At 39.5% G+C, this 12,304-nt stretch overlaps 1 protein-coding gene across 1 annotated transcript in view; it reads left to right on the forward strand.

The window, feature by feature from the left end:
- The window catches only part of CD109 (CD109 molecule), a 118,796-nt gene that overhangs the window by 92,016 nt on the left and 14,476 nt on the right, over window positions 1-12,304 (forward strand). The window contains exons 24-28 of the mRNA XM_037147406.2: window positions 6,274-6,355; window positions 8,131-8,359; window positions 9,332-9,497; window positions 11,075-11,265; window positions 11,711-11,866. Coding sequence (XP_037003301.2) covers window positions 6,274-6,355; window positions 8,131-8,359; window positions 9,332-9,497; window positions 11,075-11,265; window positions 11,711-11,866 — 824 coding nt within the window. The remainder of the gene's footprint in view (window positions 1-6,273; window positions 6,356-8,130; window positions 8,360-9,331; window positions 9,498-11,074; window positions 11,266-11,710; window positions 11,867-12,304) is intronic.

Raw genomic sequence — 12,304 nt, forward strand, 5'->3', positions numbered from 1 at the left:
GTCACCATAATGATTATATTTAAGGAGATGAGTAGAAAATATTTGAAATCATTAGAATTTAACTCTGCACCTTTTGAAAACTTGTATTCAAGATTTCATTTGGCGACTTTCAAGAGGATGATATATAGGAACGAGACTGTTGTGAAGATTAAGTGAGACATTTTAGCACTAGTTAGTTGCATATAACTAGGGAGTTAGGGTCTCAAGTCAGCACGTAAATCTTGTCCCTTCTACCTTTGAAAACCAGTGGGAAATGCTTCCACAGTCTTCATCCCGTGGCTGAGTGTTCCATTCCCTCGCTGTCATGGCTCACGCGACCGCTCCAGTGGCTTTCTAAATAGACTCTGTTTCTAGCCTCGTAGTCTCCCATGTTCTAAAAGAGAACTTTTGCTAATTTCAAAATCATGTCACCTCCTTGCTCACAATCTCCAGTGGGAGTCTTCTATGCTTTTGGCCTTCTAGGTTCTTGGCCTTATCCCACAAGGTCCTGAGGGAACTGGATGGGCCTCCATCTTCCACCTTGTCTGACACCGCCAGCATTTGGTTCCCCGCCTGGCCACGTCTGGAGCTTCGGTACCTTTACACGTGTCCTTCCGTGCCCTGGGAGGCTCTTGCCTCTGACCTTTCTGTGGCTGGCTCCTTCTCCTCATTCAGGTGGTGTTTTTCTCAGAGTGGCGTTTCCTAACTGTTTAGTAACTCTCACTTATATTATTCCATTTTATTTTATTTACCATACTTAAAACATTATTTCAAATTATCTTAAAAATTATTTTAATGATCTGTCTGCTGCACTAGAAGGAGAGGACTATTAAAGATGGTCCCTGCCACTGGGACCATCTTTAATATCTCCTCCATCGTATCCCTGTTTTGACACCTCCGTGAATCTAGAGTAGATATATTTGCACCTCAATAAATACAGAATGGATGAACACATTGCTACCGATAGTAACTTCTTTGGGCCTTAGGTTCACCATTGTAATGTGCCGATTGGACCTAGAAGGTCTCTCGAGTGCTTCCACAATGGGGTCATTATTTGTAAACACTAGGCCCTTGCATGTTCTTATCAGCTGGGAAACGTGGCCAGTGGTCTCTGTGTTCCACCTTTTGGGCTGGCGGAGTGGCTGATGGAGGCCAGTCCAGGGGTGCCCCCCTAAACACATTTCCCACGCTGGGCCGAGCCACATTTCAATGTCGTGCACAAAAACCTCTTGGTATAATGATTTTCACTATGAAATCAGTGTCTTATTTTAGAGATTCTGTTTTTTCTTTTGCCATCACATTTGCTAAAGTCCTTTAAATATACTGTAGTTGTTTTTATTTTTTAATGAATTAAAGTGGCTTTGGCATCAGTCATGATTATATTATTTAAATGTCATTTATGAACAGCGCATTGTTTTACTTAAATCATGCTTGGCCCAGGAGCCCCGTAACCTAACCCGTTGTTTTTTGGTCAAAACAACAGCTACATCATTGAATGAAGTGTCTTTTGCTGTCAAAAGAAAAATAGAACCGTAAAATAAAAGCTGTTTTTGATAAGGACTGGAAATCCTGAATCTGTTAATTAGAGATTTAAAACACTTGTTTTCCTCAAATATTTAAATCATAGTGCCTGCAGCTCAATTTTTCAAGTGGGACTCAGACCAGGCTTAGTTGAAAACATATTATATTTTCTCTGTTGAAATAAAACAGGAAAAAAAGCAGGTTGCAGAAGTCTTGTGCTGCATTTGGCCACCACAGGGGTGGCTGGAGGCAGCAGTGAAGATTTTGTGAGGACGTGTGGTCAAGTTCTCACTTTCCATTTCATGTCATAAAGGGTAAGGGAGTTGGGAAGGATTACTTTTATTATCAACTTCTTTTTTTTTTTTTAACCAGAGAAAGTGATTGATATAGTAACAGGGAGCTGATTTTACTGCTTTTATTTCTATGCAATTTTGACACTTGAGGTAAACCACATCATCTTATGGTTGGAACATTACTGTTCTATGTGTTTGCATGACTAGCACTTTCATATTTATTATGATAAATTTTAAATGCTTTACATTTGTGGCTATTTCAAAGGAAAGTCATGATCCAGTAAGTCTGTGTCTTTTCTGGCCCTTTATAAATGACAGTTCATGTGGCATTATCTCAGCAGTCTCTGGACTTCCTCTGTATTTTAATTTTCAGGGTGTCTGTTAATTCCGATTATACTATTATTACTTTCTAACTCAAGAGCTATTACTTTTTAACTCAAGAACTATTCATAAAATGGTGAACTTAAAGGCTATACTCTTACTTCCTCATAAACACTTGGAAAACACTATATTTTTGCTTTTCTCACCCATCGTGATGACAAGTCTCCAACTTAGGTGACTACATTGGAACATTGAATTGTGGTATTACCGAGAAACATCACAGCTGAGTCAACAGTGTGCTTTTCTGTATATGGAGTGGAGGGTTTGGAGGGCCAGCAGCCGAGGGTGCTCTGACGGTTGCCTGGCTGGTGTCAGGTGAGGAGCGGAGCCTCACAGGAGACCCCCGCCTGGGCAGCCAGATGAGCCCCTCACTTTGGGTTCTAATTCTCTCCTTTGTTTTGCCCTGGGTGCAGGGCTGGTGATTTAGATTCACAGTTTTATCTAAGCCAGCTCTAGAAGTACGCTCCCAGTGGGGGACTGTCTGCGTCCTTACCCCCCTCCGGGCTGGCTGCCCCTGGTGGAAGAATGGTGCTAGTTGTTGATATTAATGGGGACTGCTGGAGGTCAGCCACGTGGGGGTAATTTCCATAAGCACTGACCTCATCTCCATGAGCTCATCTCTCTGACCGGTTTTACATAACTCATACTTGGAACTGCAGTTGTTGATGTGATCTTGGGGCTTGGAGGCACATGGTCTTCTTTTTGAAGTCGGTCCCTCCTTTCACAGAAGCACCTCCTGTGCTGATGGAGGGCCACGAGCCTTTCCTTTTTTCTTTCCTCCTCTTCTTTTCCTCTGCTTTCTTCTCTTCTTCCTTCCACCTCCTCTCCTCTGTCAGACTGGGTTCGCAGTTCAACTTTTCCTGGTAGATTTAGTCCTGACGTGGAAATTGAGGGAGAATGCCTTGGACTCTTTTGCTAATTTCCTTTGTGAGTATTAGAAAATTATTCTGCTTCTCTGAGATCCCTGGATGGCTCTGAAAAAGGAAGTGATTTTATTTTGTTTTTTTCAACATTATAAGAAAACTAAAACATGTTAAAGTGAACTAAGGTGACATGAATAGTGCCTATTATTTAACTTTTTTCATTCTTACTGGGCTTTTTGAGTGTGTCGATCATTAATATCTTTTGAAAAGTCAAACTTATTCTGAAAGGCGTATGCAAAGTGTGTCTGTGCCTCTTGTGTCCCTTCTCCCTGACCTCGTAGGTAACTTCTTTAGTTCCGAGGTTCTCTGTCCCCCTCTCTGCAGAACCTAACTTATACGCATATGTTCTCTTGTTTTTTTTTTACACAAAAGGTAGTATGCTACATGTGCTACTTTAGACTTTGTCCTTTTCACTTAATAATATTTCCAGCAAATTACTACATTGCAGTTCAGAGAAAGTCCTTATTCTTCTTTCACAGCTGCATAGTAATGCATTGTGTGTATGCACTAAAGTTTACTCAACCAACGTGTAATTTGGGGACATTTAGGTTATTTCTAATATGCTTGCAATTGCAAACAGTGCTTCAGGGAATAATCTTTTGCATGTACATGTTGGTGGTGTTGGAGGTGTATCTTCAGGCTGGATTCTTAGAAGTGGGATTATTGGGTCAAAAGGGCCCAGGGGTGTCCAACCTTCAGCATCTCTGGGCCACACTGGAAGAAGAGTTGTCTGGGACCACACATTAAATACACTGTGACATGTAATAAAAAAATACAACTCATAATGTTTTAAGTAAATTTATGATTTTGTGTTGGGTCGCATTCATAGCCATTCTCGGCCACGTGCAACCGCAGGCCATAGGCTGAACCCCCCTGGACATTTTTCTACACAGGAGTTTACTGTTCTGCACTCCCTCCAGCAGTGGTGGGTACTGGTCACCTTACAGCCTCCCCAGTGGGGTGAATGGTCAAGCTCTTGGATCTTTGCTAATGTGATGGATGAGGAATGGCATCTCAATTAGTTTTCATTTGCATTTTGCTCATTATGAAGATGAACATTTTTCATATATTAAGGTCCATCTTTCTTTGTTTTTTAATAAAATGTCTGTTTTTTTATTCATTGTTTCCTGTAGATTTAAATATTTTTCTCTAAATTAAAAAATGTTCTTTATATATATGTATAAAGATATTGTAATAATATATGAACGTATACATAACATTTATATATTAGGGATATTAGCCATTTGCTTCTCTTATATGTTACAAACATTTTCTTCTAATTCATGATCTTTTAACTTTGCTAATAAGTTAAAGGTAAAGGTAAAAGGTAAAAACAAAATTTTTGTAGTGAAATTTGTCAACTTTTAAAAAAATTCTGTGGTTGGAAAGGCTTTTCTTCCACATGTATTACAAAATAATACCTATTGCTTATTGAGAGCTTGCCATGTAGAAAGTACTGTGCTAGGAACTTTCCATACAGTAATCATTGAAAGAAGTCTCCGAATGAATAGGAAACAGCAGCTTTGCAGACAGGTGGGCCTTGGCTAAGGACTAGTTTCCGTACCAACCAGCTGTGTGACCTTGCACGTGAGTTCCACTGTTACCATTTGTAAAAAGGGATAATAATGGCATCTACATCACAGGGTCCTGAATGATTGTAAGAATGATTTGGGTCCGGAAAAGGCTTTGAACAGTTCCTGACGTGTAGTCAGTGTTTGGATAAAGGTTGGCTATTTAATGACTGTGCCACAATATTTTAGTTTTAAACATAAAGATTATAACCTACATCCCCTTCTTTAAATTAAGCAAAAGTTTGTCACCGTTTAAATGTTAATGTATATTTCTTTTACCATGGCCTTGAAGGTCACCATGAAGCAGTGTTTTTTTTTTTTTCGTATTTTGTCTCTCTGTAGCTTACATCAGCTCCACAGAGCTGGGGTTTCCTGTGGAGAGGCTCACTGGGAAAAGCTGGGGACATGGCAAGACCAGATTAACTGTGATTTTAAAATATTAATACTCATGTTTTATTAATCAAATATGAATAATTATCATTGTTGATGCTTCTAAAATGTGCTATTCATAATGTAAAAATGTTTATTGCAAGAATTTACAGGGAATTAAATTCAACGTGTTACAAATGTTCGAGGTTCCCGAGCTCCATGTGCCGAGCTGAAGGCTCACGGCGTGTGCCCTCCCTGCCTGTAGTGGAACCCTGGGATTTTTGGAAGAATTCTTGGTTATCAGAGAACCATTGATAATACCTGGAGTTTGGAATGGTTTTGGTTCTTGCTTATGCCTGACTTCTAATGATAAATTATTGCTATTTTAATTTCATTTTTGGCAAGTCAGTCTGTTGTGGGTTCTTGGGTGACTCTTTAGTGTTCAGTCTATAATTTCTGAGTCACTGGACTTTGAGACCTGCATGCATCACTGCGCAAGTATGAAACATCTGCCTCTTATTTGCCATCATTTATTTGCAAATATGAAACATCTGCTTTTATTACAGCAGACACATGAACCTTAACCCCCTTCCTAATTTATTTCTATAATGAGACTTCATTACTACCATCGAGGTTTTGCTTTGTTTGTTTTTTTTTTTAAGTGAAAACTTGGAATTGATGTGGTGGGCAGACCAGTTGGTCTTTGGTTTACTTCTGTTGGCCATGGCCAAAAAATTTTAGAGGCACTGTCTTCGATTATTTAACAATTTGCCCTTCCTCCAACCCTCTTTGTTGCTGGCCTAAAAGTAGAAAGCCTTTTCACTTTCTGTGTTAGCTTTAAACTTTAGTAGTGATACTTTAGTTTTTTCTTAGGCAGCAAACAATTTTAGGTGACTAAGTATTGAAACTATTGGAGTAAAAACTACAGAGTGAAATAAAACTCTGCCTTTAATTTACTTTAATTTGAATGGCTGGACTTGTCTATGTTATAGTATTCCTCTGAATTTACTTTACTTTGAGGATACATCAGTGGTTATTTTAGGCATTCTGCTCGAAAAGTTCTGGTATTTTAAGTTTTCCACAGCACTTACCATGGAAAGTATTCAATATTAGTTGTTGAGTTGATGTCTTTTTCCTCCCCATTCTCTGCCCATATTTCCTCAGTATGAATGCATGATCAGAGACTTCCATTCACTGCAGGTTGATTACATTGCTGATCTATTTTGGTGCCCTTAGGTTACCAGAGAGAACTTCTCTACCAACGGGAAGATGGCTCTTTCAGTGCTTTTGGGAACGATGACCCATCAGGGAGCACTTGGTAAGTGTTTCTGCTGACAGAAGAAACCTTCATCATGGAATGGGCCCTCACTGGTCACAATGGCCATGAAATTGAAAGATGTGTTATATATATATATAACACATATATATAACACATATATATATAATGGCTCTGGGGCTGCATTTCTTGTAGCTTGTCTTTTAAAGAGATTCTCCTTTTTAAATATGATTTTAAAACACTAACAAAGCAATTTTGTTTGAAAAAAGTAAGTCATAAATCCTTTTTTAGTGGAAAAAGCAGAAATAAAAATACCAAGTGATGATGGTGAAGCTGGCAAGAAAAATCAGTTAGAAATACTGGGTGATTGTGACACAGCCTTTTCTCTACTCTGATATGATCAACATGAATTTTGTGTTAATGCAGTCAGTGCGGTTTCTTTAGGGTTATTTTTGTGTGTGTGCAAAAACAGTGACAGAATTAAGTAATGAATATCTAGAGTTTTCTCCAGAATGGAATCTCTTCATGGCTGATTTTGGATGATTACTCTGTCTCCTTGCTATCCCCTTGCTCTCTTCAATTCACTCAGAGAAAGACTGAGTGTATCAGTCAGGTTGGGCTGGGCATGCTCTGTTAAAAATGAACCCATCTCAGTAGCTCATTGACAGCAGTTTTTCTTACGCATACTGCATTTCCACTATGGGCCAGTAGGGGGCTCTACAGTCTATGCTTCAGCTGCCACCATCTCCTCTTACCTGGAAGCTCCAGGCTTGCCTCTCTCTGCCTGGGAAAAGGCTGGAGTGTGCGGCACTGGCAATTGGAAGCTTCAGCCTGGATGTAACATTTCTTTTCGCTTTATCATTATCACTGCTGGTCACGTGGCCATGCTTAATTTCAGGGAGGCAAGGAAGTGAATTCCTCTGCATCCTCAAAGTAAAAGAGCTGGATATTATTGAATATTAGTAATGTTTACCACACTAAATCTTTTATAGGATGAAACAGATCTGGTTCAAATTTTCTTTTGGCACGAGTCAGGATATAGATCCATAAATAGAAAAGTTTCAGTGTTTTATTGCTTGACATTCTTTTTGCCTCAACATCTAGTGATCATCCAGCTTTTTCTGTAAAGGTTCAGATAGTAAATATGTTAGGCATTATAGACCACATGGTGTCTGTGTTGCACATTCTTTCCTCTCCTCTCATCCCTCTCTTTCCCTTTAAAAACCATTTTTAGAGGGAAGGTTGTGGGGGGAGAGGTACAAAATCAGACTCTGGGCTGCAAACAGACTCAGATCTGGCCCAACAAATTTGTCCCACAGGCTATAATTTGCTGACTCCTGTCCTGTAGGAAAGAAAACATCCATTTCCTCTATTTAACAGCACGACAGTTTCTGATACATTATCCGCAACTTAAGGGCTAAGTGAAGTAATGTAATGAGTTCATTCTTAGTAAATACCTAGAACAGTCTGAAGATGGATAATCTTGGACAATTTGTTTGACTGTCTTGGAATGTCAAATTCTCAATCTATAAAATAATGAGGCTGTATTGGATTTTTTTTCTAAATTCCCTCCTAACTTTGATATTTTTTAAATTGACCTAAAATTTTTTTGCCACACTCTAGTGGAAACTAGGTCCAGTTTGTCTATGTCACCTCTTTGTCGTTTTCTTCCCTGTTTCTTTGACAGTGGCTCTCTCTTTGGTGACCCTTCTGATGGGGAAAGAAGTGTTGTTGCTGGTGTTTTCTTGCTCAGTGTTATTTGGAGGACTTTATAATTGTATTTTATGTGATCCCCCCGCCTTTTCTTTTTTACCAAGGTTGTCAGCCTTTGTTTTAAGATGTTTCCTTGAAGCTGATCCCTACATAGATATTGATCAGAATGTGTTACACAGAACGTATACATGGCTCAAAAACCGTCAAAAACCCAATGGTGAATTTTGGGAGCCAGGAAGAGTGATCCACACCGAGCTGCAAGGTGGCAATAAAAGTCCTGTAACACTTACAGCTTATATTGTGACTTCTCTCCTGAAATATAAAAAGTATCAGGTATTTAATCTTTAACTTCATAAATGATGGGTGGGAAATCATAAATGTAGGTTTCGATGGATCAAATATGTGTCTGGAAACTTGAATAGTTTCATAATTTTATATCACACTCAAAGTCTGAACTTGGGCCCCCATTTGCTTTGCATTTGTGGCCACATTCCAAAATCTGAGAATCAAAGTATTGACCCACTGTCTCAGAGTAACTAAGAGAATCCTAGAAATACTTTCCAATAAAAAATGTTGTACTTGCTGTGGGTATGATAAGTCAATATGTAATTTGTCATTGGAAAGGTTAATTTCTTGGGGAACAGACAATTCCTCAGAATTTGGGAGTGCATTCTAGCAAATTTAGGTGGCAAAAGTTTTTTTAATTTCTAAAATTTCATGGAGCAGTTACCGTGTCTGCTAATTTAATACAAAGTACACCCACACTCTAAAGAAGTGAAGTGTGGTACATGGGCACGGATGTCTGGATGAGAGTGAGTGTACATGGAAAGTTATGCTAATGAGCTTAATTTTGCTCCAGAGCTGTCTTGGTGATTGATGCCTTACTGCTTAATGCCGGCTGCATTTCACATGATCCAAACCAGCCATTGTGTATATTAAACTCCTGCTGTTTTCCTAGTCCCATACTAGGCATGTGAAAGATAAATGTTCCTCTGAATTTAGAGCTTCAACACCTGAGGTTAGATATGAGAAATATATTTCTTAAGCTATATTTGATGCTTTCACCTGAGTTTGTGATATTCAGTGGGAGAAACACTGGCAAAAATTCTACTTTTTATTTCCTATAAGTAATGGTGCCTTTTTTACTTGTAGAAGCTAAAAGGCAGTGTTATTTTCAAAACACACAGCAAATCTGTAAATGTCTATGATCATTGTTGATTCCCATTGCCTAGGACAAAGTTGAATAAGTGCTTGACAATACTTTTTGGGGGGCTATTTTGAATGGTAAATATTTTTTCTTTTAAGCCTTATCTTGATGTGCAAGAGTCTGTCGACTTTTTGGAGTCTGAATTCAACAGAGGAATCTCAGACAATTACACCCTGGCTCTTGTAACCTATGCGCTGTCACTCGTGGCGAGCCCCACAGCCAAGGAGGCTTTGCACCTGCTGACGGGGAGAGCAGAGCAAGAAGGTAACACGTGGTCTTGTCCTGTCTGGGGCTGTGAGACTGTCGTGCACTGTAAGATTTATAAATTAGGTGAGAAACTGTGGAAGCCAGCTAGGAGCTTGATGGCATTTACAGTTTCTAAACAGGATGAAAAAGGAAGCACAGATGGGATCACATGGGTATGATGTGGCCACGCTACTGCCCCCAGGAGTTTGCTAGAGAATTTCGAGGCTTGACTCTTTTCTTCTTTTAGATATTTTCTGCCAGATGTCAGTAGTTATCTTTTGAGTTCTCTACACCAGTTATGGTTTGGTGGCCTTGAGTGGACTTTGGTTTGTGAGAGACCCGGGTTCAGATTCTGACTAAGCTTACTTTTCTTCATGAGCTTCAGTTTCCTGAATCATAACATTGGAATAGGACCAATTTTGGGGTTGCCGTGGGGAGTAAAGGAGATAATGCACAGTGCTTGCTAAAATGCCAGTTAATAAAAATGCAAGTGCCAAAAAGGCTGTTAGTAAATTAATGTGTATGATATGTTTTGATTGGGGGCTGCTTAGGGGCTACAGCAGGACAAAGGTACAAATATTGTCACTTCCCAAATGACCTCTATAGTCAGGGATTCAGGGTGTGTGTGTGTGCATAGATAGATACTTGAGTGTATCTACCCTATAGTAGATAGTTGATAGATAGATAGATAGATAGATAGATAGATAGATATGGGGATGAATGGGCTGAAATAATTGTAGGTAATGTCCACCAATTCAAAGTCCTGTTAATTCAAGAAGGGGTAACTTTAGACTTCTGAGACTGTAAAAAAAATAATGTATTATTATTAGCAGTAAGTTAGATCGAATCCTTATTACCTATTGTTGTGCTAGGGACTAGAAAATCATTGCGTCCAAGCTGGAGCGCTCCTTGACATTTCTTCTTCTCTACTTGGCTCGGTGGCAGTTATTACACATTCCACTACATGTGATCATCATCTAAATAGTAGTGTTTGCAGGGGGAAGGCACCAAATAAGATATGCTTCTGGGGGCTAGTAGGAATATCTCGGGAAGATTGTTGAGTTGGCCAGGGTCCCTCGTTTTTTTCTTGGGGGCTTGGATTTTGAACTTATAACACCAACTTTCAAATAATGAAAAAGGAGAGGTTTCCCAGAACATTAGCACTGGTGAATGGCAGATCCCCAGAACAGGGTTCTTGCCAATGTATTCTAAAATATTTTGGGGATGGCCCGGTCAGAAAAGTTATGTACATTATCTTCTGGAGTATAGTATGTCTTGTCTTTTATTTATAGCTGTTTAGTCTTGAGCCAAACATATGGAATTTCTTTTGCAGAAATATTTTCATCAAAACATCTTCACATATAAGCAATAGGAAAAGGATGGAAATTTGTAAGCTTTATAGTTTAAAAAGTGACGTATAAGTACATGTTTATATGCATGTGTTGAAATACATATACTTTTGCTTGGCATAGATATATACATACATAGAAATATACCTATTTTTATGTTAGTCAAGCAAAACTTGGACCAACTTTAATGGTATAAAACGTCATTTTTCTGTAATTGCTCAGACTGTCATTACCACCCTCTCGCAGGAGGCATGCAGTTCTGGGTATCGTCAGTGTCCGGACTTTCTGAGTCCTGGCAGCCGAGCTCCCTGGACATCGAGGTTGCCGCCTACGCGTTGCTCTCCCACTTCCTGCAGCGGCAGGTTGCGGAGGGCATCCCCATCATGAGGTGGCTGAGCGGGCAGAGGAACAACTTGGGAGGTTTTGCATCTACGCAGGCGAGTGATGATAGTTTTAAATTTATTATCCATTTCTCTGTAGTTTTAAGAAGTATGTGGTTGCTTTTTTTCATGACTTTATAAAATTACTTGGCAGTGTAAAACTTTAGTAACTTAAGTCAAAGTTTTAAGTTACTGATTTTAGTTTTTTCTTAACATGTTTATGTCATATCTGATATTTACATGGAGTACATTTGTTCCTCATCTATGTCAGCCATTTCTTCATCTGTGATAACTGATGTCGTAGATGGTCAGTTCCATCCAGCAGATATTTTCTGAGCCTCTCCTATACTCTAGGTCAAAGCGATTCAAATATGAGTAAAGGAGAGTTCCTCTCTGAAGGAAGGTAGATGAATGTATAGTGGGCTCCTATACATCACTGACTCTGCTCTTTGGAGACCTTGGTATACACTCATACGCACAAATGTTTTTCTTTCCTCTACAGGACACCATTGTGGCCTTGAAGGCCCTGTCCGAATTTGCAGCCTTAATGAACACAGAAAGGACAAATATCCAAGTAACCGTGACAGGGTCCAGTTCACAGAGTCCTGTGAAGTTTCTGATTGATGCACAGAACCGCTTTGTCCTCCAGACGGCAGAGGTGTGGGCAAGGGGTGGTTATTTGAAATTCGTAGATGATTCCGTAATGCTGGAAAACTGCTTTATTTCTGTTTTGTTGACCTCAACAAAGATTTGTTGCCAGAGCCCAGTGGAGAGATTGGGAGGAAGGAGTACATGCCTCTGGTTGATTGCTGAGCTGAGGAAGGGAGGAGGGGATGGGAACTTTGAAAAAGGAGAAAACGTGGGCACTGTCATATTGGGAGAACTGCGAACACTGGTTGAGTTCCTGTTCTTTGCAGGCACTGTGCTAAATTTCTTTACATGTGCTATTGCATTTACTTGTCAAACCCAACACTAAGGAGTAAGTACTTTCATTCCCATTGTACACATGATAAAACTGAGGCTGAGAGAGAATTTAAGTGACTTGCTCAGCATCCTGTTATGGGTAACAGCAGCGCTGTGATTTGATCCATGGTTG

The sequence above is a fragment of the Artibeus jamaicensis genome, unplaced genomic scaffold (assembly GCF_021234435.1).
Source record: "Artibeus jamaicensis isolate MK-2021 breed Jamaican fruit bat unplaced genomic scaffold, CSHL_Jam_final contig_1127, whole genome shotgun sequence".
In the NCBI taxonomy this organism is placed as follows: domain Eukaryota; kingdom Metazoa; phylum Chordata; class Mammalia; order Chiroptera; family Phyllostomidae; genus Artibeus; species Artibeus jamaicensis.